The sequence below is a fragment of the Alternaria infectoria genome (genome assembly GCF_024043175.1).
Source record: "Alternaria infectoria strain BMP 0036 chromosome Unknown scaffold_1, whole genome shotgun sequence".
Classification (NCBI taxonomy): domain Eukaryota; kingdom Fungi; phylum Ascomycota; class Dothideomycetes; order Pleosporales; family Pleosporaceae; genus Alternaria; species Alternaria infectoria.
The window spans coordinates 609,873-634,198 of NW_026250690.1; the positions used below are offsets into that span (position 1 = coordinate 609,873).

Genomic DNA, 24,326 nt, shown 5'->3' on the forward strand with positions numbered 1-24,326 from the left:
AGCGCGAGCACCGAAGTGTGTGGTGATGTCATCTTCAAATTCGGTTAGCGCGGTGGTTAGCGCCCGGACGCCCATCTCCACACCCGCGGTCAACGATCTCCGCGCATGGAAGACGCGTCAAAAGAAGGGGTGACGGACGTCCTCCCGACTTCTCGTCATGCGAGTGTACCCCTACCAAATCAAATGTCACGCAATGCTCGTTGCGTCTCCGTCATTCCGCTGGAGTCTTGCGCGGACGAATGCCACGCCGCATAAGTCTGGCCGCCTAAAGGAAGCAGCTCGGCTGCAGGCGTTCGCCAATCATGTGTCTTGCACAGCCCCTCCACCAGGGAACGACAGTCTCAGGCCAGCCTGATTCTCTCGAGCAATCGCGACAGCATTGCCTCGACAACGACGCAGAGCCTGCGACATGACGGCTATTCAGGACTACCAGTACCGACCACTCGTGGAAGATGACAACTCGCGCTTCATACAGTTGTATCCAGCGGCGCAGTTCGACGATCCCATACACGTGGATCTCGTCGAGCGGGCGTACGATGTCTCGAATACCGATGGCCCGACCGGCTACGAAGCTTTGTCCTATACGTGGGGCACAGATCTGGATTCGGCTTACATCTTCGTTGCGCAAGATTCTCGCTTGCTTGTCCGTCGCAATGTTACCCATATCTTGAGGTATCTGAGGGACGGTATTGCCCCAGGATGTACTACCCGGATCCTGTGGATAGATGCTATATGTATCAATCAAGCGGATAATGACGAGAAAGGAAAGCAGGTTACCATGATGGGGAAAATCTACGCATGTGCTACGAGTGTGCTGATCTGGACCGGAGAACCCGGACACGACTTGCAAGCGTTCAAGGTCGGGCCTCCAAATAAATACTTCTTCACTGGGGAGGACGACGACATTACTCGTGCAATGAAGTTCCTCGAGACTGGATGGTTTACTAGGCGCTGGGTAGTCCAAGAGGTCATGCATGCACGCGAAGCTTACATTATCTCCGGTAATGGTACCACGCAGTGGCATCAATTAAGTTCCCTTATCAAGATCCTCGAGAAAGCAACTGTCTACAAAGCGTTGACGCCGCACATTATTGCAATGTTGCGCCACTTGAGCAATCTCACCGCAGCACGAAACACAGACTCAGAGGACTCGTCTCCGGGCAACGAAAATACTACCGGTCTTCGAACGGATGATACCGTAGCTCAGGCGGAGAGTATGGCGACACTCTTGACACGGTACTCTGTTACCGAATGTGCAGATGGCCGCGACAGGATATACGCACTGAGAAGTCTCAGTTCGACCTCAATTCCAGTTGACTATGAAGTATCAACGAATGAGCTATATTCTCGTTTGAGCCAGAACGAAGTGGTCCGATATCCGATGGGCATCATGAGCTGTGCTGGGGCCTTCGGTATCTTAGCAGCCTCTTGGATCCCGGACTGGAGATTGCCCATGCGACACAGCCCTTTTCAGTCTTCTCTCAAGATGCAATGCCCGACATTGCCAGGAGAAGGGGTATTGGTTAGCGTTACGAAAAGTTTGCTCACGATACAAGCCACCTTTGGCGGCGTCATCAGCAGTGTTGTAGATTTGCCAGGCAACCCAGGTTTCAGATACGAACGAGAAGACGAGACCCTGTACAGGTGGGGTAATTTTTTCGCCCAACATCACAAGATCGCGATGTCGGAGCTGACATTGATGGATGAAGTGGTCTTGTGTTGTACTCTGAGAGCGATACTTATTGAAGATCTGGCGAACTCTCAACCCTCTGCCCATGTACAAGAGCGGCCATTACTCAGTGAAAAGATAATGCGCCGCTGGGGAACATACAGTACGCAAAGACTTGATGAGGAAGTTTTGCGAACGAAAGCAAGAGATATGGGACTCATTTACACAAGGAGAGGTCGAGCATGCTTCTTTACCGACGCAGGGCAGTTCGGCTTGGGACCCGACTCAATACAAGTTGGCGATTGCCTTGTGAGCATGCCAGGGTGCGACTCCATGATGGCACTACGTCCAGTCGAAGTTGAGCAAAATATCGAGCCGATACATGGAGACATTGGACCATCTCAGTATCCGGCTATGACAGTCGTCGGTGACTGCTGGATACCTGAGCTTGTCAAATCTAATAGGCAAAGTACCGCATCTAATCTTCGCACATTTCACATTGTGTAGAAGGGCAAAGCCTAGCAGCATCTGTACGTACTTTTCTCGATGAATATCTTGCACTAGCTGATAATATAGATGCCGCATCACTACAGAACCACTCCACAAGCGCGATCCTCATACTTATGACTGCGGAACAAAATCACCCCCCGGAGCTTCACCTTCATGGTCCACCCCTTGGTGCTCTTCTTCAACATATTCTTCATCTTCCTCTTCCTCTTCCTCAGTTCCATCACCCATGACCTCCGGGTTCTCCGCATTTCTTTGCGGCCTCGCCCGGCGAGGTCGTCTGACAAACATTGCACCTCTTTGCGGTGTGTGTGGATTGTTTGGCGCTCGGGTAATCACCGGTGTGCGATGTGGTCCACTCTGCATCGGCACTGACCATGCGGCTCTTGCACGCGCCTCACCCCTCGATTGATCCCGACACATACCCGTCGAACTTGCACATCGCCTTCCTAAACCAGGTGAGGGTGGACGAAACTCATATCCCATATGCCCGCGCTCCCTATATTCGAAACCACCATACCCTTGGCCCATTCCACCAAAAGGCTGATTGAGGTTCTGATGGTGCTGGAAATGCTGGGGCCTTGGAGCTGGTGGAGCTGTGTAGTACTCATCCTCGGAAGGTGTATTCCAAGCCGAGGCGGCAAACGGATCGGGCCATCTTGGATGTTCGTGTGCATAATAGCGCGGTTCTGGTCGGGCTGCGGGCATTCCCAGCGGGGCTTGCGCCGTGACGGATGTGCTGAGGCCTGCCATAATCCTTGCCCAAGCATGCAAAGCATCCAGTTCACGAATGAATCTGTGGAGCTCGGATTGCTCGATGAGGAAGTATGTTGATCGCATGTTGGATGGTGTTGTCTTATGAGCTTCGAGGAAGTATATTGATATAGTGAAACCTTCTACTTGGTTTCATCGCAGTGAGGCAGAAGGACTTTCTATATACACGTCCAAAGTACAATGCGCTGGTCTAGATTGGTGCGCTCGTAGGCCACGTCTACTAATTGCGTACTCCGAGAGTGGAAACGAACGCCTCGCAGAGTGTGTGGCGAGCATACGGGATTTGTTTGGCATTGCAAACTAGGGCTGTTCGCTACATCGCACTATACAGTCACGATCAACACGGCCGTTCGCTAAGACTCACGAAGCCACTGTCCAACAGGCTCATTCGATCATCACAAGTATCAAACTATGGAGAAGGTATTACAAACGCGAAGGTCTTCACAATCACCCAATCACAACTGAACTAAGCCACGTCTTCCCGCACCACTCACCCGCTTCATCCATTCCACCGCCTACCCCCTACCATTCCTCCCGCTCTCTCATTCTAACTGCCTCTCCCATATCGCAAACACCCTGAAGACCAATACTATTACAACAGGCAACCAAAACGCTATCAGACCCCTATCCACATTCGTGAACCGCGACACACCACCTACACTGTCTAGCTGACCCGGGTGTAGATAGTCCTGGGTATAGAGCAGCATGCGCACGGCGATGTAGTGAGTAGCGTAAGCAGCAAGACTGGCCGCGTACGCGATTTCGAACAAGGAAAGGGCGAGTACGATGGGTAAGAGGATGAGAGGTGGTAGGGCGCCTTGATTGGCCATCTTGTGATCCGCAGGGTGGTGGAGGACGATGAGTCTCCACAAATTTAGTGAAGCTTCAAGAAGACGGGAATGGAAGTCACAGCAGAGAAAGATGTGATGAATGTTTTATCGTGTGTTTTCTAGTCTATTTTCTCCTCCCCCGTTTCCGTGTTGATAATAGCGCCCTTTACATCAAGCGGCCGCGGTGATAATGTTGATGATGATGAACATGCCCCTCCGTTCGCGTCGCTTAGCCGCAAAGCTGCAAACGCTACTAGCGATGATGCAGCCCGTGAAATGTGTGATGGTAATGTCGTCGAACGCAAAAGTAAACGCAAAAGTAAACGCAAAAGAAGAAAGATAAAGAAAAACGAAGAAAAGCAAACGCCGTGCTTTGTTCTTCCGTGAACTGTGTCCGCCCAGTATGGTATCGTAATGCGAATGACCAAACGCCTTGCTGTGTTCTTATGTGAGCCGTGTCCGCCCAGTGTGGTAATGTGCAGCAGATAATCAAACGCCGTATGCAAAGAGGAAAAGTGTGTCCCGATGCCGGTCGAGATATCCTGTAGCCAAACACCGAATGTAAAGACTGCGAGGTAATCCTGCAGCCAGAGACCGAATGTAAAGACCGCGAGGTATCCAGGCGCCGATCGGGATGTCCTGTAGTTAAACGACAATAGTGTGAAAGTGAGGTGTGTCGGCCTGCCACAAGGGTGTCCAAGCATGCCTTGAACAGATGTGGTGATGTAGTCTTAGAACGAGTTGTCGGGGATGTTCGACTTCGCAGGCTCATAGCCGGCGTAAGGGCCGGCGTAAGGGCCAGCGTGCTGCATCTGCCAGTGCAACTCCGCAGACTGCTCGCTCTTCTGAGCTTCTTCCTTAGCCTCATTGGATGCGAGCCAGATTGTGAGCTTAGACCTGAGTCTCTGATCGTCTGGATCCTCTGTGTTCTCCGATTGCTGCTCTGTAATTGGCTGCGTGACCTTGGCTACCTTGGTGGCTGGGCTTGGCTCATCGTCGTCAGAACGAGGCCGCTTCAGCTGAGGCGCCGGTTGTGTTTGCTGAATACGTTGCGCCTGCGGCTCCTGATGTTGCTGAGCTTGCGGAGCTTGCAGAATACGTTGCGTCTGCGGCTCCTGATGTTGCCGAGCTTGTGGGGCTTGCAGAATACGTGGCGACTGCAGCTGTCGATGTTGCTGTACTTCTGGAGTTTGCAGAATACGTTGAGGCTGTTGCGCGAGCTGTTGCGGCTGCAACACCTGCTGTAGCTGCCCGGCTGGTTGATGCTGCTGCATTTGTTGCATTTTCTGCTGTTGGAGCTTCTGCGCGTTTTGCATCTGCTGGTAGACATCGCAAAGATGCTGCTTTTGCTGTATTCCGGAACCCTGTCTGAATCGTTGCAACTTCTCAGGACTGAATGAGCTGACGTATTGCTGTGTAAATCTGTTGAAGTGTGCCTGTCGCGCTGCCAGCTGTTGCGCTGCCAGTTGTTGCACTGCCAGTTGCTGCGCTGCCAGTTGCTGCGCTGCCAGTTGTTGCGCTTCCTGTTGCTTTGCCTGTTGCGCCGCCATCTGCTGCTCCCGCGCCTTGTGAATCTCTTGCTGTTTACGTTGCTCGATTGCGTTCCTAACGACCTCGTTTTGCTTCTGCGAAGGCAACTGTTGGAACTGTTGCTTTGCCTGCGGGTCCAACCTCTGGAAGTAGGCCATTCCAAACAGGGCAAACTGGCGGTTCAGGCGTGCCTGAGCCTCCTCGGGAGTGGGAGGCTGCGCTTGCATAGTGGTTGGGGGCGGCTGTGGCTGAGTTGATATGGCCTGACGGCGTATGTAGTCGGCAATCATCTGCGGACTCATCCTAGGAGTCGGTAACTGCGCTTGAAGAGGGAAGGCCATCGCGGGATCGTGCGGTGACTGAGTCTGATAGCGACCGAGTGCGCCCTGTGGGGTTTGCGGGCCGCTGGTGTAGCTATTCACGGAATCCCGCCTGACGGTGTAGTCGTTTGCTGCCATGACGAGCAACTGGTGTGGGCTGAAAGAGCAAAGGTAAAGGGTTGTAAAGATGAGAGTAGCGGAAGAGAATACTCAAGGTTGTGGGTGATGGGAATCAAAATAGAGGGTTGTGATAGTCAAGATGGTGGGATGTGAGAGTTTGAGTTGAAAGAAGGTGACAAGGCGGAAAAAGCCAGACTATATGGCCTCTGTGTGCGCATTACCACGCTCACCTAACCGAACGGAGCGAGAGATATTGCGAGAACAGGTGACTCAGTCGGACGGCCGGCCACAATAGAAGCGAAAGGACAAGTGAGAGTGAGAGGGAATAGCAACGGCCGCGCTGCTACTGGCTGCCCGATAGTCGTCGACCACAGAATTCAGGGTCCAGTGATCAAGTCCCTTAACGCCGACATCCCATGAGTCTGACAGCGTCCAGGAGGTTGAAGAAATGGTTAGTCGCATAGAAACCTACATATAATAGTCCTGCAAGACTCACGATCCCAACGATATCGATATTGAGCTAGTATGCGGGAAGGTGAGTGGGGGAGCACGGGCCTCCAAGCGACTTAGAGGGAACTGCGCGCGGGTTCGCCTAGGGACGGATAGCAATGCATGCACGTTTGTCAGCACATTTCGTACTGAATCCAAGGGTGTTAACAAGCGGATGGCTCTTGCACATCGTTCCAAAATTCTCGTAAACTTGCTAGTGCGCCAGAGTACCACAAAGATGCCGCGGTGTTTTACACACTCCGGCAGCCCCAAAGCGCCCAAAATAGGTAAATCAAACAAAGTGCGCTCGTCTCGACCTGTGTGACAGTAACCAATATGGCATCTTCAGACTTCCAGTCCGAACCATGGTTGAGCCCCAGTCCTGAACGTGGACCAGCGTTTATACGTAGCCTGCCAACACGCGTCAGCCCATAGTGCCCCAAACTCCTCTCATGATGAGAGAGCTGTCATATAATACCTTTCCTGGCGCCCTGGAAAAAGAAGCGGACAATGAAGACCTGCAGTCCTGCCATGGTCATAATCAAGCCCGACTCCATCAAACTGAAGTTGAATATCCTCTTCTCGGTGCTCTTGACGGTGCTGAAGTTGCGGTTCTCGCGCGTGCGGAAGTACTTTTGGTTGCGGGAGATGGTGGAGAGTTGCGCGGAGAGCTTGAGGATGGATTCTTCGAGGACAGAGGTCTGCTCGGGGGAGGAGCCCTGCTTGGATGGGATTTTGGCGCGCGCGGCTTCGTTCTCAACCTGTAAGAATATGGAGTCAGCATTACGGTTCGGCGATGTCTGGAGAGATATGGCCAGGTGGTACGTACGGCGATCTCGAAATCGACCATCTTCTCGGCGAATGTGCTCATCTCATTGTTAAAGCAGAAGCGGTATTCGCCCACGTCAAGCGCCGTGAAGACAAAATCGCCCTGCCGCTCCTTGGTGCCGTCGAGAATGACTTTGTCTGTGGGGCCGACAACCGAGTAGTCGACATCGAAAGAGCCTCCGGATTGCACCTGTTCACATGTCCGTCAGCTCGATTGCCATAGATTTTGCTGCTACTGCATGGCGATGTGGTTCTGAACAGCCCAAAAGCAAATGCGCATTGGTCTTCTGGGTGGAACACATACTGCAAAGTAAAAGGCCAGCTTGGTCCCCTTGTTCTCAACGGTCGCGAAGAAGCATGCTTTCTCGTGCGCTTCTAATCGGTAGGTGAGAGCGGTTGCGTACACAGCCGTGGTATATGCCAGCAACGCGCTGAAGAGGGTGAGTAGTGACCGCATCGTGTTCGTTGGCGTGGACGACTGCGTTTGTTGATGCGTGCTCGTGTGTTGGAAGTTACAGCTGTCGACATCGAACGTCGGCGGTAGTTTTTGCCGACGCAACGCATGCAGGGAGGGAAGGCGCGGGGAACGAGCCACCAGCCAATGAAGATCAAGGCGACCGCGGACAGGTAGCGCGAAATGCAGATCCTCGACGCGTAGTCAAGTCACACTTATCATGTTGCGCGTTCATTTGAACCTATTGCGACTGCTAATAGTTTTCATCTTCATTTTCGGAATTGAGAGCCGTGGTATATTGTTACGTTGTTCCTTCCCGGATAGGTGGCTGGTGTCTGGTACCATGGGATGGGTGGAAAATTCAGTCGACAATCACAGTGCAAGTTACACTGGTGACATGAAAGCAGAATGATGATATCTTTGAGACTAATCTACACTGCTTACTTACTGATCCAAAATGATACGCCATAATCATGTGCCCAACGCCTGCGCCAGCCTCCCACGCACGCTACTCCGCCTATGCAATACTTGCAATATTTCAAGCTCCATTGCGCCATGTATGTTGGAGGGTGCGCAACCAACGCTTTATTGCCACTCCCTGTGAAATGCTGGCAAAACTTTGCGGACAATCTCATGCCGATCGTACCCGTGCCGAGTAATGTCGCGCACCGTGCTTTTCTTCGTATCTTACACAGTCATTGCGCTGCTTCAACGAATGAAGATGGAATCAGTCTTTCCCCAAAGCGTCTTTGTCTTGGCGGGGTGTTCAAGACCAAGTGATACATCGTCACGCGCACCTACCAAGTCCCAAAGTACTTCATCTGTGACTTCGTCAGTGCTGCAACATCATCATTGCCAAAGTGGCTTACCGTCATCGATTGGCTCAGGCTTCGCGTATTGACCCTTGCCGACAAGAGAAAACTTGATCTTGTCCAATTGCTTGCCCTTGATCTTGGTGAAGTCTGAGAGTCGTTGTTTTGTTTCGCTAAAAGGCTCGCCCTGATGTATGTTAGTGCAAGTAGAGGAGGTAGGCTGATGGCTGCGCGTACCTCTTTCAGCGCAAACTGGAACGGGATACCATGTGCCTTCGATGGCTCCCTGTCAAAGTGGAATACCGAAATCTTCTTCGATGCATCGTCTTCGGGGTAAGGCGCAGCAAAGATTGACGTGTAGTCGTAGAGGCTCATGACAGAGTGATCTAGCGGGAGGACCCTGTGGAACTTGTTCACATGTGCCTCGTAGACCCGCACCTTTTGCATCACCTCGTCGCTGATGCCCGCTTTCTTTTGCAGCGCTTCAACGAGATCCGCGACTTGGGCATTCTTGGGTACCATCAAAGTGTGCTCCTCCTGTACGACGTTAGTTTGAAGAAAGAGCAATGACTGAGTTCAACTCACCTCTTTGCTGAGACCCTCAGGGAGCCACACCACCTTTACAGGTTTCCTCAGCTCTAGTTCCTTCAGGCTCATATCCAAGACCTCGTAAAACAGGGCATCGTTTCGCTGATTTGCGCTTGCCGAATAGTTGTATGGGCCAGGGAAGAGGATGTTGTTCAGAGTTGACGTGGGGTTGTACTTGACAGGGTTCTTGGGCTTGCCAGCAGTGCTAACCGTCGAGAAGCGGATATAGCTAGAGTCGGTTTTGAGGTACTCAGCCACTTTGCTGGAGAATTGGTCATACGCCATCTTTTTGCTGAGAGTCAAGGAGAATGTGGGTAGATCTGTATCAGGCAGCTTAGGCACGAACTCAATGCTGACTCTGTTCAAGAGGTAGTCGTAGAATTCCTTTGCCTCGGTGTAGCCTCCCGCAGTGGTTATCTGTGCGGTTTCCTTGTCGCTCAGTACGCGCTGGACCGTGATGATGTCACCATCTTGTATCTCCGAGGCTGCCAGTGTGACTTTTGGCTTCATCGCTTCGATCATATTCTGTTTGATCTCCTCAGAAAGCTTGATCTGCGTACCCGCTGGCCAGCCCAGCATCTTTGTGATTGCTGGAGTTAGATCGGAAACCTTGTCCTGGAATCCGGCGTAGAAGGTGCCAACACCGAATAGACTCTGCTCTTCTGCGTCGAAGTGCTTCAAAAAGATCATCAATGGGCGGTTGTTAGCCTGACCCTTGAGGTCCACTAGCTTCTCGCCAAACACTGGCGCACCGCTTTCGTCGCGTTCTTGAGCTTTCTCGATCCACATCCTGAACTGCGACTGTTTCGTGCCATGTTTGCTTGCAGCCTCTTCGACGGTCATCTCCGGGAATTCCAGTGCGGTATCGGGGCGAATTGTGCCGTTTTGTCTATTAACCATCGACCATGGCCGCAACATATCGGCTTCGGTTCCTAGATCTTGGGCGACCGTAACCGCAAAGTCGGCCATAGTTGTGCTTCGGAGCACACGGTAGACCCTCGGACTAGCAGGTGTGTCTGCGTCGGCTTTCCATGGAACGATGTCAAAACCTTGGTGGGCCTTGAACTGTTCATCTGACGCGACCGCAACGTCCATGTAGAGATGAGCTTCCTCGCGTTCCTTCTTCCTGCGCTCAAACAATGCCCGTTCTTCAGCCAGTCGTTCTGCCAGATGCTTCGGTGGTTCTACCGCCTTGCTGTCTATAAGAACTTGATCAAGCCTCGTCTCCCTAATGTATACCAACATGTAGGCGCTCATTGAGCGTTTTGCGGACCAGGCTCTGGTGTAGGGATTGCGTTGGCCAGTGTTCCCGTTGGCCTGGGCGTAGTCACCGCCAAAGTTTTCTTCCAGCGCCTCACGTAGTGTCGCTCGAGTCACACGGTCGTCGTCGAATTTGTAATAGTGGCCGTCTTTCGTTGGCTTCAGGAAGGCGTAATAGTGACCAGCGTTGAGATCACCGCTGTGAACCAAGACGCCGTGGAGGTGGTATATCCAGGATTCGGATCGATCGGCTCCGTCGGAGAGATATGGCGCAGCGTCCCACACTTCGGGGAATTCGTAACGGTCGTTCACCTTCATCATGGCGTCGCGCGTAAAGTCGTATTCGAAGCGCTTCAGCTGGAGATGTAGCACTGGCGGAAAACTCTCGAAGATGACACCCTTTTTAGCGTCTTGCAACCCAAAACCCTCTGCAAAATACTTATTTTCGCCGTCCATGGTCTCGACCTGCACGTAGTCTTTGAAGCTGTCGTCCAGGTTCTTGTTCCCGCTCACATTCAATTGTATGTCCCAGAAATCCTCAACCCGAGACGATTCGTAGTCGACGTTGATACAGGATATGTAGGTCTTCATTTTACCAACGAACATGTTGGTCAGGGCGCCCTCGGCTTCAGTACCCTTCATCCTCTCATCGAGTTTGTCCATGAGCACACGGGACAACTCCTGTACGTCCTGCTGTTCGAAAATCTGCTTCGAGTCCCAACCAAACGAGTGTGTCAGCTCCGTGGTTCCTACGGCGTTGTTTGATGTTTGGAGAAGGTAGAAGAGTCGTTGTAGGGCGTAGGCGCTATTCGAGCGATCGGCTTCCTCGGCAGTCGGGATCTGGTAAACAGCCTGGCGGAGTCAGCTGTCGTTCTATGTGTTGGGATCCGTGGCATACCTGGCGGAACGCATTGGTAAAGAAAAGTGACTGTAAGAGCGAGTTCAGATAGCATGTTGCGCCTTGGTTCTTCAAGCCGACCATGCCGGTCTCTTTCTTAGAGTCGTAGCTGTGCAAGTCAGGAAACAACGTCGGCAAAACTGTACATCTGTGAAACTCACTTGATGAAGTTGTGCCATAACACTCCCGTGGGGTCTTTGAGCACTCTTATGTATGCAGTCACATTGGCCGCATTGTCTTCTACCATTGGCCGTCCCCGGTCCTCCCAGGAGTTGCTGAAGAGTTTTCTCAGCTCTGCAAAGCGTGTGAAGCCCCAGTCGCCTTCGTCGGCAGTAAAGCGGTGGTGTGCGGTGTGTGTGGTGAATATGGTAGGGTCCTTGGGGTTCCAGAGTACAAGCATGAACTCGACACACGCATACCAATCCTCTGGCATTTGCTTTTCTTCATAGGCCTGCTCGAGGTAGAAGGACGCAAAGTCGACGTTGTTACCGTACGGGAAAAATAGTATCCGCCAGGGATGACCGCCGCATTCGAAGATAGGGCCATGTTCACGTCGTGTGAGTTGGCGCCAGTCCCTGATCTCCCATGTGTTGTATACTTCGGCCTCGGTCTCGTACTCTGGGTTCTTGGGCATGTGTCTCTTCATGAAGGCATCGTACTCGTCGGCGCGGGGCTCGGGTTCGGCGTCGACCTCGTCCATTTGGTCGTCTGTGTCGGGCGTGATTATGGCCACGTCGGCCTTCTCGTCGTACTCGTGGTCCACGAGCATGTCGCTTTCGATCTGCGTGGGTGAGTGGGTCAGCGTGGCCGCGTCTGGCGAGACGCTGGCGAAGGCGCAAGCTTACCTGATCCATGGCGGCGTCGTCTTTCCGGGTGCGGATGGAAGCGGGGGCAGATGTCAGGAAAGAGCTGCAGAGACGGGTCGCGGGGGCAGTCACGACTGGGTGCGCTCGACACTGCAAGGTGAAAAGGGAAGCTGCGCGCCTGTCGCCTAGAGAAAGGAAGGTACGGGTGGGCAGCACTTGCGCGGGCGGGATGCGGGTAAGGATAGGTTCCTCGCTAAAGGTGGCGGCAGTGGAGATATGACGATCGGATTATTGTCGTCTGGAAAACTCCAACATCAAGCATGTGCAAGGGCGAGGTGGACAACGAGGGCGCACAAAGACAAAAGCTGGGGAGCAGCTCTCGAGGCTCAGAACAGCAGCTGTCTTTCGACGGATGCAGCCTTGGCGCTCGATACAGTGGAGTGCGTCAAAGCAAAGCCGCGGCCTACGACGTCATTCGTCCAACATCACATACTGGCAAGCGGCATGCCACGCGCATATTTCGAGCTACAAACGCTCACCCAGCATGTTTGTTGCCATTGTGCGTGATATGACTGGCGGTGCCGTGAAATGCGCGCCCCTCTGCTTTTGCGACCGTTAATCAGAGGCTGTGAGTGAAATTCCCAAAAGTTACGCCGGTTAGCGGAGCCCGCCGTCACATGCCCCGTATTTTGCTACAGCTCCGTGAGCGAGCTCCTCCACATGTGCGCTCTCGCACCAACAATTATGAGTATAGGAGCACGTAGTCTCGCGTTGTGCGCGCGACGCTCTGGTATCTTACGTAGAGCACCTTCAGCATCGCCTGTCTCTAGAATACAAATTCGACATCCACATGCCGCAGCCGTCGCGCCCGCGTGGAGACCGTCTTCGGCCTTGGACGAGTGAGCACATAAGAGATGCTCCTGCCAACTTCCACAGCTGACATGTGAATAGATGGGTGCAGCGTGAAGCCAGACCCATAAGTCTGCGCCAGTTGACTTTCTTTGGAAGAACCTTGACAGAGTCTCGTCTCATCGACTCGGCCAACTACTGCCGTCTGGAGCTTCCCACGAGGTGTGATCTTAGTATCTGACAAGCGGAAATATAAGTGCTGAACACGTGTAGACTTGCGCACCGATTGCGTGATATTCAGACCCTACCATACGTCGTCGTCGCGAACCCTCATCTAGCTCATGTATACGAGTCGTATCTACGCGCTTTCGAACGCTTCCGCCGCGTACCTGAGATAAAATCGCTGGAAGATAACGAGAAGTACTGCAAGGTGCTGGAAGAGACGTTGACCGAGCATGCCACTGTCATACCCCGCCTCGCCATTGGTGTTCTCGAAGTTCGGGGCCTGATGAAGGCTGAGGAGACGGACAAGTTCATGACCACCATGTTGCGATCGGTATGGTCTCCGTCCATGCACAGCGTCGGGCAATGCTAATTGATTCAGCGCATCTCGCGACGCGTCATTGCGGAACAACATCTAGCACTGACCGAGACTTTCGATTCGCCATGGCATTTCCCGCAGGCCGAAGTTCATCCCCACGACCAAGAGGCAGTCGGCGAGATATTTTTGCGTTGCAATGCGAAGGAGATAGTCGAGAATTGCGGCAAGACGATGCAGGAGCTCATCAGGACCGCTCAGGGCCCACATGTCGAAATTCCTGAGATCAAGGTCTACGGTCACCTTGACGCGACGTTCCCGTACATCCTGAGTCATCTCGAGTATATTATCGGCGAGCTCTTACGCAACTCTATCCAAGCTGTCATCGAGGAGCGTAAGTCGAAAGACGCCAAGCTGCCGCCTATTGAGGTATTGATCTGCGAAACCTCGCAGCACGTTATTATCCGAATTTCTGATCAAGGTGGTGGCATCCCGAACGAAGTCTTGCCATACCTGTGGAGCTTCAGCAAGGGTCCTAGGCGTGAGAAAAGGCTGCGAAATCTGGCGAGGGTACCAAAACTACTGGGAACATTGCAGGAGCTGCAGGTGCCTGGAGGTGAATCTGCAGCACAGGTGCAACAACGTCTAGATAGGAGGTCCAAGCACGGCGATTCGGGGCTGTATCACGGCTCGCTGTCTTCCTTGACCAGCCGCGCACCAGACCTGCGTCTTGGTATTGGACTTCCCATGTCGCGACTATATGCTGGTAGGTATTTCATAACAATGGCGGGGCTGCGCAGCTAACAATCTTACAGAATACTGGGCTGGCAGTCTCGAAATCCACAGCCTGGAAGGCTATGGCGTCGATGCTTTCCTTCAAATCTCGAAGCTTGGCAACAAAAATGAACGACTCACTACACGAGCCTCAATGGACGCCATTTAGATGGTGCACCCGGGGAGAATCTTGCGGGTGTCCCGCGTTGTCGTGAGGCAAGCGCAATCTTCACGCTGCTCAGTCACAACACAGTACCGCGGCAGTCGCTCACGAGTGCCTTCTCAACACCAACGCAGACATTTGCCTGGATTGCGACCTTCTGTCTGACAACGACATTAGCACTACATCCAGACACCGCCCAATCATCACGACGACGTATTCTTTACGAGCATCTCTCACGATAGCATGTCTGTAGAACATCTCGTGAGTACACTCGACCCGGCTTGCGGACTTTACTAAAGATCTCCCAGCCATCGCTACGCACCGGTGTTGGCGCTACTGGCCATGCCCATCCATCACCCGTAGTCAATCCCGTCTTATCCGACAATGCGGAACGCCAGCACTTGGAAAGCCTCATAGCTAACTTAGCTTTCGATACCGATTTGTACGGTCATGGCTTTCACAAGAATTGCCCGCCACAGAACATGCACTGTCCTCGCAGGAGGAGATCAGGGTTCGAGCAGGAAGGTAGGACCGATACCTTCGAGCATGTTGTGGTACTTTGCTAATGCCCAACAGCGACGGACGTCGATTACCTCGACGTGGTCATGTGCTGGAAAGGCATATCAACTGCCCAAGCTGTCGAGCTCACGATATGGGAGCGCGTCTTTGAGCAATGTCTGGTCCCACAATTCGAGAGTCACATGAGGCGAAACATTGTTGCTGAACTTGGCGCATTACGAGGTACGATACCCATTCTGCACTTTAAATTTCCAAACTGTTACAGACATCGCGTTGCCGTAGGAACTCATACAATGAACAATCTGAACACTCTGGAGCCTACGTCGACGCTGGATCACCTACTGTGCATGCTTCTATGCTGACCAACGTTGCAGATCATATTGCCGAGGACGAGCTCTGGCCTTGCTTGAAACAGATCATGCCCGCCAAGCACAAGCGTCTTGTTCCAATTGATCTTCCTAAACTCATCCACAACATGATCGACGCTTTCTACGATGATTTTCGGGCCGTCCCTACAAATACCAGATGGTCGTTCAGGTCTGGCGACCTACCAAACTTCGTGTATAATTACATCATGACGCAGGATTACCTGCTCCGCTTCTCAGACGGGCTATACATATCGGTCGATGTCGATATTGCCTGGGAAACAATGCCTGTGCTCATGATCTACGCCGCGGTCGTCTCGCAGCCACCCAATATCAAGCTCTGGCGTATGCCCTTTGGCCCGAAAGACCGGAACGCCTTTGTTCTCTACTTTGAACGCATCTTTAGCGAATCAGGATCTTCAAGCTACGAACACTTCCCCGAGGATGTTGTCTGCGAAGTGAAGAGATACAAAACGAAGGTACAATACCCATGAGTTTCCCCTCACGTTACGTTATCCACTTTGCGCTTTTTCTTCTTGATTTCGGTTGCAGACCTGTCCAGTGCTTTCCTTTCTCACTGGAACGCAATTGCAGTTGTTTGCTAGACTATTACTTACAGCATGGCTAGGGTGACACACAGACAGTGTCTGAGACGATCGTTCAAGCCAAGATGGTCACGCAATTTCCAGGTCACGTACGCTACGATCGTGTATTGCGTCATGCGGTCAAGGGTGAAGTTATGGACATTTATCAAGTCGTTGCAACGCCAGACGACTACATACCACAGCAGGAGGAACCGTCGACGCCCTGGGTTCCATCGTACACTAGTACGCCACTGTCCAAGACTCGCCCCAGTAAAGCACGTATTCCGTCTCTACATGAATCCTGGAATGAAGCATTTGCATACTTTAGACGACAGTCTGATAAGAGCCTCGATGACGAAGCGGACATCTCAGCCACATCGATTGCGGACGCATCCGTGCTGTCTGATCCTGACCTGCCAGCTGAATCGCCCAACAAACGAAAGGCCTCATTGCGCTCTACAAGCCTGGACGGAGCATCGACCTTGAAACCGGCGGACTACGAGTCAGACACTTGTCTCAAGCGTCAAAAGGTGGAGTCTTCCGGCCATCTCCACATGCTCACGACTTCTACGTCTACCGAGGTCATCGAGCTGCAGAAGAAGTGCGCTGCGATTGCACAGGACGTTGCCGCTATGCGCAAACAACTCGGCCCACTCGGTCAACCTGTGAACGGCAGTGATTATGATGTGTTGCGTTATAGTGAGGATGTTGTGCGTCGTTTGAGGGAAGCAGTCGGCTCGTCACGCCCCTCGACTCCAACAGTATCTGCCACCAAGTTACCGCAGCCACAGGGCGAAGACCGACAGAGATCTCCTATTGAGAAAGAAAAGGCAGTCGTTTTACCTCCTACGCCTCCCACGGAACAACACGACTCACTGCTCCCCCGATCACCTTCGCCAATCTGTCTCACCAGCGAATCTGAAGAGAGCGGCAGTATTTCTTCAAACTCTGCCACCAATGCCAGCGGTCTAGGTGCTCAGCAGCGCGGTCATGGTGATAGTGCAAAGCGGCACCGTCATTCGAACGAGCTTTCTCAAGACGAGATCCAGAGGAACTATCGCGAGTTCGAGGCGGCTGCTAAACGCAGGCTGACGGATCCCACGTACGCGCCCGTCAGCGAGGTGGGTGACATGAACTTTGAACGCATCTTTTTGGGCGACAGTGAGGCTGAGGATCTGAGCCTAGGTGACACCAGTGGGTTGAGTGAGGAGATGAGTGGATTGGACATGGATGAGAAGTAGATTGGTGGATTGGGTTATTAGTCGTTGCGTGGACTCAATGCTTGGATCAGGTCATTGTCCATTGTGTTGAGTTGATGTTCGCACTGGTCTATCCATAGCGCATGCGTAGTATCGAAGACTGCGTATCTCTTGAGCTTTGTTGCAACCCAAGGTCTAGTAAGTGATATCATTAGGGCATCTACTGCATTCAATACCAACACGCGGAGGCAGCAACCGACCACATAAGCCTTCATAGTCCTGCCTGTCTGCAGCGTTCGACCCGGTAGAGACCATTTCCAAACCCTTCTCGTTCGAACTAGCATTACTAACGAGTAGCAAACGCGTACGAACGAAGAATCCTCTTCGCGCTATGAGAAAGTGCTGGTCCAGCCCAGCAAACATGGAACGAACGCCTTCTCGGCAGTATATGTACACGCCGCATCAGTCATTCTTCTCTACTGCTTTTCCTGCTGCGATGATGGCTATGCATTACTTCGAAGACCATTCTTGGCTCGACTTGCTACTGCTCTCTCTACCTGTTGTTGTACCTCTTTTGATCTCGATCTATTTCATCATGATAGAGCAACCGAGACCAAGAGCGCACGCCAATCCTCTTCCGATCTATAACGACACCAGAGCTTCATGCGAACGGCTGGAGCATGTTATCGGTCCTGCGCTTCAATTCCTAGATACGCCAAATCCGCGAGTACAAAGACGCCAGATTATGCGGCCAACCTCTCCGCTACCCTTCGAACATGGTGTGTACATGCCAGACCCACGTCGCAGCTCAAGAGCTGAAAGACGTCGGATCAACGAAGACGATCTCATCCATCGCGAATGCATTCGTCAGTTGAGGAACCGAAGGTCGCAATACCAAGACTTCGAACCTAGCGAGATGGCACCGATGCAAGAACCAGAAATCCCCGAAATCGTCGCGTCGCTTGAAGACCCTTGGATTCCAGATGATTTCAGATTACCCGCCGCCGTCGAGGAAGAAGAACAACCATCGCCAGATGAACATTCCTTTGTGTTAGTAGATCGCAGTCGCAATTCTTCCTGGGAAGTCGTGTCTGATGCTGAAGAGCGAGAGTGGCAGCATGTTAAGCCTCATCTACGGGGTGGTGGGGGCGACGAGCCGGTCGCGCTCAGGCCTGTTCGTGTTTGCATGTCGCCGGAAGAGCTTCGTGAACATATTCGTAGAAATCGCGCTGAGACGTTGGCGATGCTGGAGTATTATAGTAAAGCTGCGGTAAGGGCGCGCGAGAGGGATGATCAGACTCGCCGGTAAACGGATGGGGGTGAGCAAAGGGTGGGCTATGTGTTGGCCATGTGTCACTGATGGCACATGCAGAATGGGCGGGATGAGTTGAGGCTTTTCGGGCGCGACGTGGACATGTTTTGTCATTTGTTGGGTCAGCGCACGAAGAGACCTCGCTCGGTTAGGACCGTAGTCGCCACATGATGAACCGAAGCTGCTTTCGCAACTGTGTCAAATAATACATTACGGTGAATACCACCTAGATGTGAGCTCCCAAAAATAAAACCGTTCAAAGACAACACACAGACAGCTATTATCAATGTAGGTTGTGTTGATGTTCCGACTCTCCTCGGATGCACGACGGTGATCCCCCTCGCAGCTGCATGACTGTGGCACAGTGCCTAAGGCATGCCACGCGTACCTATTGTGGCCTACATGTACACTCTCACTGTTATCGTAATTTCCGCTCGACGCAATCCATCTTATCAATACTATATTTGTTTCAAGGCTGTTCTTCGAACGCGGCCACGTCACGCATCACTGCACAGATGGAAGAAGGCGCGTCTTCGTCGTCGAAGCCTGTCCCACTTGACGTCATAGAGATCCATCCTACGGCCCCGTCCACGGCAGTCTGGGGGGAGTGTTACATCTGCCACTCTTTCGAAAGGCTATCAGGTTTCTTTCTCCACGCGACATATGCTTGGGCTGATGTTGTTACTTCCGCGCATGATTGCACCTACTGTGACGCGATCATACGCGGTTGTCGTGGGTGGCTAGATGAAGACCGCAAACGCGACTGGACACCGGACAATCTACTGTTGTATCTTGGAGACTCCGAAGATCAGGCCAGCTCGGTCAACATTAGTGCGAGGCCACGTCCTGGTGAACGTCACAGATATCATTGGGATGCGTGGAAGTTAGGTGGCTACTTGAAGAAATGGGGCCATTACTATGTGGAGATGAGTTTTGCATCGACCACCATACGTCTGAAAATACTCGCAGCCCAATGTGAGTCACTACGCGACATACCAGCCAGACAGGACTGGAAGCATTTTGGTCAACCTCTCCCTGAACCTTGGAGCTATCTTCAAAGGGTACGTCCTAGGACCCCGTTCACAGGGTCCAAGGACGCTTTTAAGATTGCTAATACATGGCTGAAAAACTGCGTCGAGAACCATACGGCCTGTCGTATCGGAAGAGGTCAAGCTCTGCCGACACGATTGCTTGACCTTCGTTCACCTGACGACAAAGAAATCATTAAGCTGGTAGAGAATATTGATGGAGATGTGCGATACGCTGCGCTCAGCCATTGTTGGGGAGTCATAAAACAATTCACGACCACTAAAGCCACTCTCCCAGAAAGGCATGAGCATATTCGCCTCAAGGACATGACGAAGACCTTCAGAGAGGCGGTGGAAGTGGTCCGAGAATTAGGCATCCGATATCTTTGGGTAAGGAAGTAGCATTCAATTCATATGGAATGAATTACTAACCTTGTGTGACGATAACTTAGATTGATTCGCTCTGTATAGTGCAGGATGACCATGAGGATTGGGCACGAGAAGCTGCGCGAATGTCCACGGTTTATCAAAACGCATTTGTTACCATTTCAGCAACAGCTTCAAAGTCCGGCGATGAGGGTTTGTTCAGAAGATGCTCCGAGAACGAAGTTCAGTTCGTTTCCAAAGGAGGAGGCCCAATCACATTGATATTTTCCGAAGAGCGTTTCCACGTAGGCGAATTCTTCATGGGAAAATATCCACTCTTGAAGCGCGCCTGGGCTCTACAAGAGCGCCTACTTTCTCCCCGTATCCTACACTACACACATCAAGAAATGGCTTTTGAATGTACAGAAAGACAACAATGCGAGTGCGCCAGTAGGCATGATTCGGTATGGGACAGCGACGCCACGGCTAGGACGTACATGCGCACAGGGGTGTCATCTACAGAAAGTGTACGAATTTGGAAGCTCATAATATGGCACTACAGCCTCCTTGACTTGACTCATGTCAGTGACAAGTTGATGGCTGTTGCAGGATTAGCAAAGACGTTCGCTAAGCCGGAAGACCGATACGTGGCTGGATTCTGGATGAACGGACTTCATGATCAGCTACAGTGGGGAATAAACCCACTTGTTAGCCATCCGAAGCCAAGGCCAGCGTGGAGAGCCCCTTCCTGGTCCTGGTCCGCAGTGGATGATTCAGTCCACTTCTTTGGCTATCTAACTTGGTCCGCCTCACGTCGCTCTTTGGACGACCACACTGCATCTGCCGAGATACTCGAGTGTATTGTGGTACCTAAATCCGGAGACCACTATGGAGAGCTTCAGTCCGGAAGGCTTCGACTACTCGGACGCTGCGTGCAAGTTGTGTGGAACCAAGAAGACCGGCGCAAACGGATCTCGTTCCATGATTCTGTCACGTTCCCCAACGGCACCAGGTATAACTTTTATCTCGATGTTTCGTCAGCGGAAGCATGTGTGCCTGGTACCCGAATAGATGATTTCGAGGTAACATGTATCCTGTTCTTTGTTTCGACTGACCATCGTACCTCTCTTATACTCCGACGTTCAGAGACCGAAATAGACACTTTCGAGCGCATAGGCATCTTGGTGGATTTCAGGGGTGGCAAGGTTCTGGAGGATCTAGACAGCTTATTTCCAAGTGCGAAGACAATAGTGGACATTGTTTAGTCGTTTCACATTCAGGTAATACTTCTTTCGAGATTGCGATACTCGTCTTTGACATATTTTAGTGGGAAGAATCAAAGACCGGCCAAAAGCTACCAATTGTCACTAAGAGAGATAGAGCATGAAATCGAATCGTCACGCGGGTGTGAACGATGTGGGTGTGTCGATGCACGAGGTGAAAGGCACATCGTTGGCAACGTAGTCACATAACGCACCAGCTGACGTGACGCTTCAGCTGGCAAGTTCGTTCAAATACAATCTGCTTTCTTATCCTCCTCGCAAAACCTTCCTCATCACACTCCATATCAGACTCAAGAAATTCAACCACACCCCAAGAGTTTCACAAGCACAACAACTCGACAACACCAGAATGAGCGCACCAACCAACCCACCGCAGCCCGCAGGCCTGATAACATCCTCTCCCCACACCCTCCAAAACTTCGATCTCACCGCGCCTATCCTCCGCTTCGACTTCCCAACGCCCGCTGCCCAAGCAACCTTCCACCGCGCCTTCCTGCAAGTGCGCAACGAAAAGGACAAAGCAGCTTTCATGCAACGTTTCTTCGATAACTACGACGGCCAAGTCTCCATACCTCGGCGTGTCATCATGGATACGAGCCGAGATGAAGAAGTCGCGAGGAGGCTGCAGGAGAGTCTGCCGGTGGAGGTAGATACGGGGAGGGATGAGCAGATGGCGAGACAGCTGCAGGAGCAGATGGAGCAGATGACCAGGGGTGGTTTCGGACGAGCTGGTAGAGGTCCGGTTGATGGAGGACATGGTCGGATGGACGGACGAAACGACAGCACGAACGGTAGAGGATATGGTGGTGGAAGCAGAGGCGTACCCGTGAACGACGAAGACGAAGCGTACCGCGCAAGGAGACGAATCGAGCGTCAAAGGGAGATGCAGGAATGGGCGACCGCGGCGCAAGGATGGACGAACGCGGCTGACGGAGCCTACACCAACGTTATGGAAGGACTTAGACACCAATTTAGACGGGCGGGCCTTCAAGATCCCGGTGCGTATCCTGGACAACCTGGATATGGCAACGCGCCTTCTCGACGAAATTTTCGACTACCGTCTCGTCGCTCTGAGAACCAGGAGGATGAGTTTGAGGGCCATCATGGCAATGGGGGGCAGGGCTATCCAGGATATGGTCAAGGTAACGGAGGGTATGGCTACGGCTACGACCCGCGCAGAGATCACTGGGGTCATTGAGGTGGAGGTTATCAGATGAACGGGTGGTGATATTGGTTCTTGGGTTTGGGCTCAGTGAATCATGGTAGGAGTCTGCAGCAAGCAATCAAGAATTGAAATTGCGGGAGTATTTCCAGTTCTGTCCTAGTGAAAGTGAAAGTGCTTCCGACTCGAAGTTTACCTACTAGACAACAGCAATACTGCTAACGCAAACACCGCCTCCAATCTTCCATTGATGCAGGCCGGTAGATTACCCGCTCGTCAGCCTCATACGTTAGTGCACGCCCTCGAAAAGGCTCTGGTGAAGCTGACGCTGCTCTTGGCTGCTTGCCCTTCTCTGCCCTGGGCGTGTCGTCGTTCGGAGACGTGTCTTCATCTGGCGGCGTGGAAGGTTGTTCGTCCGGTGGCGTGGAAGGGCTGTCTTTTGGGGGAGAGGAAGGCTCCTCGTTCATCAAGATGATACCCTCGCACAACATGCCGACATACTCCGTCTAAGTGTTATGCGTCATTGGTCGCTTGTGCACCTTCCTGACCTTCTGAATGTTGTACCCATTCGCGCAGTGATCAAGGAGATGGTCGAGAGGCATTCCGTCGTCGGAGAAGAGCTCGCCAAGTCTGCCCCGAAAGTCATCGCGGTCGATGGGGTCGTTGTGGATGACGTCGTCGGGTAGACGTTTGCTCAAGATGTGTAGAACGAGGGAGCAAAAGCAGCGATTGGCGGCGTGACCCTGGTAGTCGGACGATTGTATCCATTGGACAAGTTCTGGGACAAAGATCATACGCAGATCCTCTTCGTTGGGCATACTCCACGGGACTGGATGTCGGCCAATGTGCAGAGGTGCCAGATCTTTGGGTCCCGCCTCGTAACGTTTCTTCATGAACTTTTTTTGTCAGAATCAACCTTAGCCTCTTCGGGTGTATCGCGTTTGGATCGATCGTGGGTGCGTCAACCATCGTTGGTGAGTCAACCGTCGTGGGCCCGTCGGCGAGCTTTGGTGATGGAGGTCCTTGCGGCGAATCGCTTCGTACAGGCTCTTTGGGCGTCGCTTCCTTGTGTGTGTCCGGGAACATATCATGCGCGAACCCCGCCTAGACGCCCGGCAATCTCCTCGCACATGCTTTTCCATAGCCTATGGGGCAGGAAAACGACCGCGCCCTGAGAGTTGGTATGGGCGGAGCCTGGTATGCGGAAGTATCCATAGCGATAGTATCTGGACTTTAGCGATGTGAAGGTGAGAATATGAAGATAGCGCAATAACGATGTCGTGGTGTGCTGAAGTGTGATGACTGTGACTGTGAGTGGCGTGAAAGTGGTGTTTGGGTCAGCAAGGTGTGCGACTGCTCTGACCACGTCGGTGTTCTTCCGCTCTTTCCATCTTGTATGCCTTCCCTGCTCTTTCCTACCTTTACATGGGAAGGTGCCGTACCCGAACGGAGCCAAATCACATGCGACGATTACAGTTTCTTCAGCCTCGTATTAGCAGTACGTCGCTCTTGACACAGCGCGTATCTGGGTAAGCCTTTGTACGATCGTACGAGGTGATAATAGTAACTTGGTTCTTGTGTATTGGTATATATTACTATGAACGCGATCGCTACCAAGGTATACCCAAGCTCGGCATGCGCCGGGCCGAGGTAGGATCGAAGCGGTACTTGAACATCATTGGGGGACATCATGTGAGCATGCCGACCCCAAATCCTCCTTGGACGATCTTTACAGCTCTCTGCAATAGCAGAAACAAGCATCCGGATCCTTCCTGTAATCGGAGTAAGCCTGTGCCACTCTGGATTCTGCGACGTGATACATACAACTGTACTCTGTATACCTGAACTGCATCTGCACCAGGGAAGCAAGTGTCTGCACAGCCTTTGTTTTGGCCTACAGAAGGTTATAATTCGTTAGCGAGTGACCAGAAAAGAAAAAGCTAGTACGAAAGATTGCTTACATGCTCGGTTGTCTGCAGTAGAACAGCTCCATTCATCTTTTGGGATCGCGTCTCCACCTTTCAGGCAAAAGTACCTTATCTCGGCAGCGGCGAGTGAGGTGAATAGCATCGCGGCAACGATAGACAACTTCATAGTGAATGATCTAAAATGCTGAAGGGTTTATGATAGAGTGAACGTGGACTGCTGAACAACGTGATTCTCTGAGGCGGTCGGTGGGCAGCTTTTGTATGCCACGAGCAAGCCACAGTCTCCCGTCTCACGCGTGCTACGCCATACCAATCCAAGGAACTGCTCAGATAGAGTTTGAACGTCAAATTTGGCCGGGTATCTCCTGGTA

General features: G+C 52.3%; 9 protein-coding genes across 9 annotated transcripts; 5 read left to right on the forward strand and 4 right to left on the reverse strand.

Moving 5' to 3' along the window:
• Window positions 1-409: 409 nt before the first annotated feature.
• Window positions 410-1,527, forward strand: J4E92_000236 (uncharacterized protein; the record flags this gene model as incomplete). Its single annotated transcript, XM_051491655.1, has 3 exons — window positions 410-686; window positions 747-1,412; window positions 1,475-1,527. 3 exons carry the CDS (start codon window positions 410-412, stop codon window positions 1,525-1,527), a joined length of 996 nt encoding a protein of 331 aa, XP_051357167.1.
• Window positions 1,528-4,511: 2,984 nt separating this feature from the next.
• Window positions 4,512-5,768, reverse strand: J4E92_000237 (uncharacterized protein; the record flags this gene model as incomplete). The annotated part of the gene is made up of 1 exon (XM_051491656.1): window positions 4,512-5,768. The coding sequence occupies one exon, from the start codon at window positions 5,766-5,768 to the stop codon at window positions 4,512-4,514; it is 1,257 nt and encodes a 418-aa protein (XP_051357168.1).
• Window positions 5,769-6,706: 938 nt separating this feature from the next.
• J4E92_000238 (uncharacterized protein) lies at window positions 6,707-7,524 on the reverse strand (the record flags this gene model as incomplete). Its single annotated transcript, XM_051491657.1, has 3 exons — window positions 6,707-7,000; window positions 7,069-7,257; window positions 7,372-7,524. The coding sequence occupies 3 exons, from the start codon at window positions 7,522-7,524 to the stop codon at window positions 6,707-6,709; spliced, it is 636 nt and encodes a 211-aa protein (XP_051357169.1).
• Window positions 7,525-8,229: 705 nt separating this feature from the next.
• J4E92_000239 (uncharacterized protein) lies at window positions 8,230-11,933 on the reverse strand (the record flags this gene model as incomplete). Its single annotated transcript, XM_051491658.1, has 7 exons — window positions 8,230-8,342; window positions 8,391-8,520; window positions 8,571-8,870; window positions 8,919-11,033; window positions 11,080-11,188; window positions 11,241-11,860; window positions 11,925-11,933. The coding sequence occupies 7 exons, from the start codon at window positions 11,931-11,933 to the stop codon at window positions 8,230-8,232; spliced, it is 3,396 nt and encodes a 1,131-aa protein (XP_051357170.1).
• Window positions 11,934-12,205: 272 nt separating this feature from the next.
• Window positions 12,206-14,215, forward strand: J4E92_000240 (uncharacterized protein; the record flags this gene model as incomplete). Its single annotated transcript, XM_051491659.1, has 5 exons — window positions 12,206-12,285; window positions 12,837-12,956; window positions 13,008-13,290; window positions 13,339-14,038; window positions 14,088-14,215. 5 exons carry the CDS (start codon window positions 12,206-12,208, stop codon window positions 14,213-14,215), a joined length of 1,311 nt encoding a protein of 436 aa, XP_051357171.1.
• Window positions 14,216-14,691: 476 nt separating this feature from the next.
• On the forward strand, window positions 14,692-15,587 carry J4E92_000241 (uncharacterized protein; the record flags this gene model as incomplete). Its single annotated transcript, XM_051491660.1, has 3 exons — window positions 14,692-14,734; window positions 14,786-14,950; window positions 15,046-15,587. The coding sequence occupies 3 exons, from the start codon at window positions 14,692-14,694 to the stop codon at window positions 15,585-15,587; spliced, it is 750 nt and encodes a 249-aa protein (XP_051357172.1).
• Window positions 15,588-15,713: 126 nt separating this feature from the next.
• J4E92_000242 (uncharacterized protein) lies at window positions 15,714-16,918 on the forward strand (the record flags this gene model as incomplete). The annotated part of the gene is given in 2 exon segments (XM_051491661.1): window positions 15,714-15,722; window positions 15,734-16,918. 2 exon segments carry the CDS (start codon window positions 15,714-15,716, stop codon window positions 16,916-16,918), a joined length of 1,194 nt encoding a protein of 397 aa, XP_051357173.1.
• A 4,296-nt stretch (window positions 16,919-21,214) lies between these two features.
• J4E92_000243 (uncharacterized protein) lies at window positions 21,215-22,063 on the forward strand (the record flags this gene model as incomplete). Its single annotated transcript, XM_051491662.1, has 1 exon — window positions 21,215-22,063. The coding sequence occupies one exon, from the start codon at window positions 21,215-21,217 to the stop codon at window positions 22,061-22,063; it is 849 nt and encodes a 282-aa protein (XP_051357174.1).
• A 470-nt stretch (window positions 22,064-22,533) lies between these two features.
• On the reverse strand, window positions 22,534-23,113 carry J4E92_000244 (uncharacterized protein; the record flags this gene model as incomplete). Its single annotated transcript, XM_051491663.1, has 2 exons — window positions 22,534-22,923; window positions 22,994-23,113. 2 exons carry the CDS (start codon window positions 23,111-23,113, stop codon window positions 22,534-22,536), a joined length of 510 nt encoding a protein of 169 aa, XP_051357175.1.
• Between the last annotated feature and the right edge of the window lie 1,213 nt (window positions 23,114-24,326).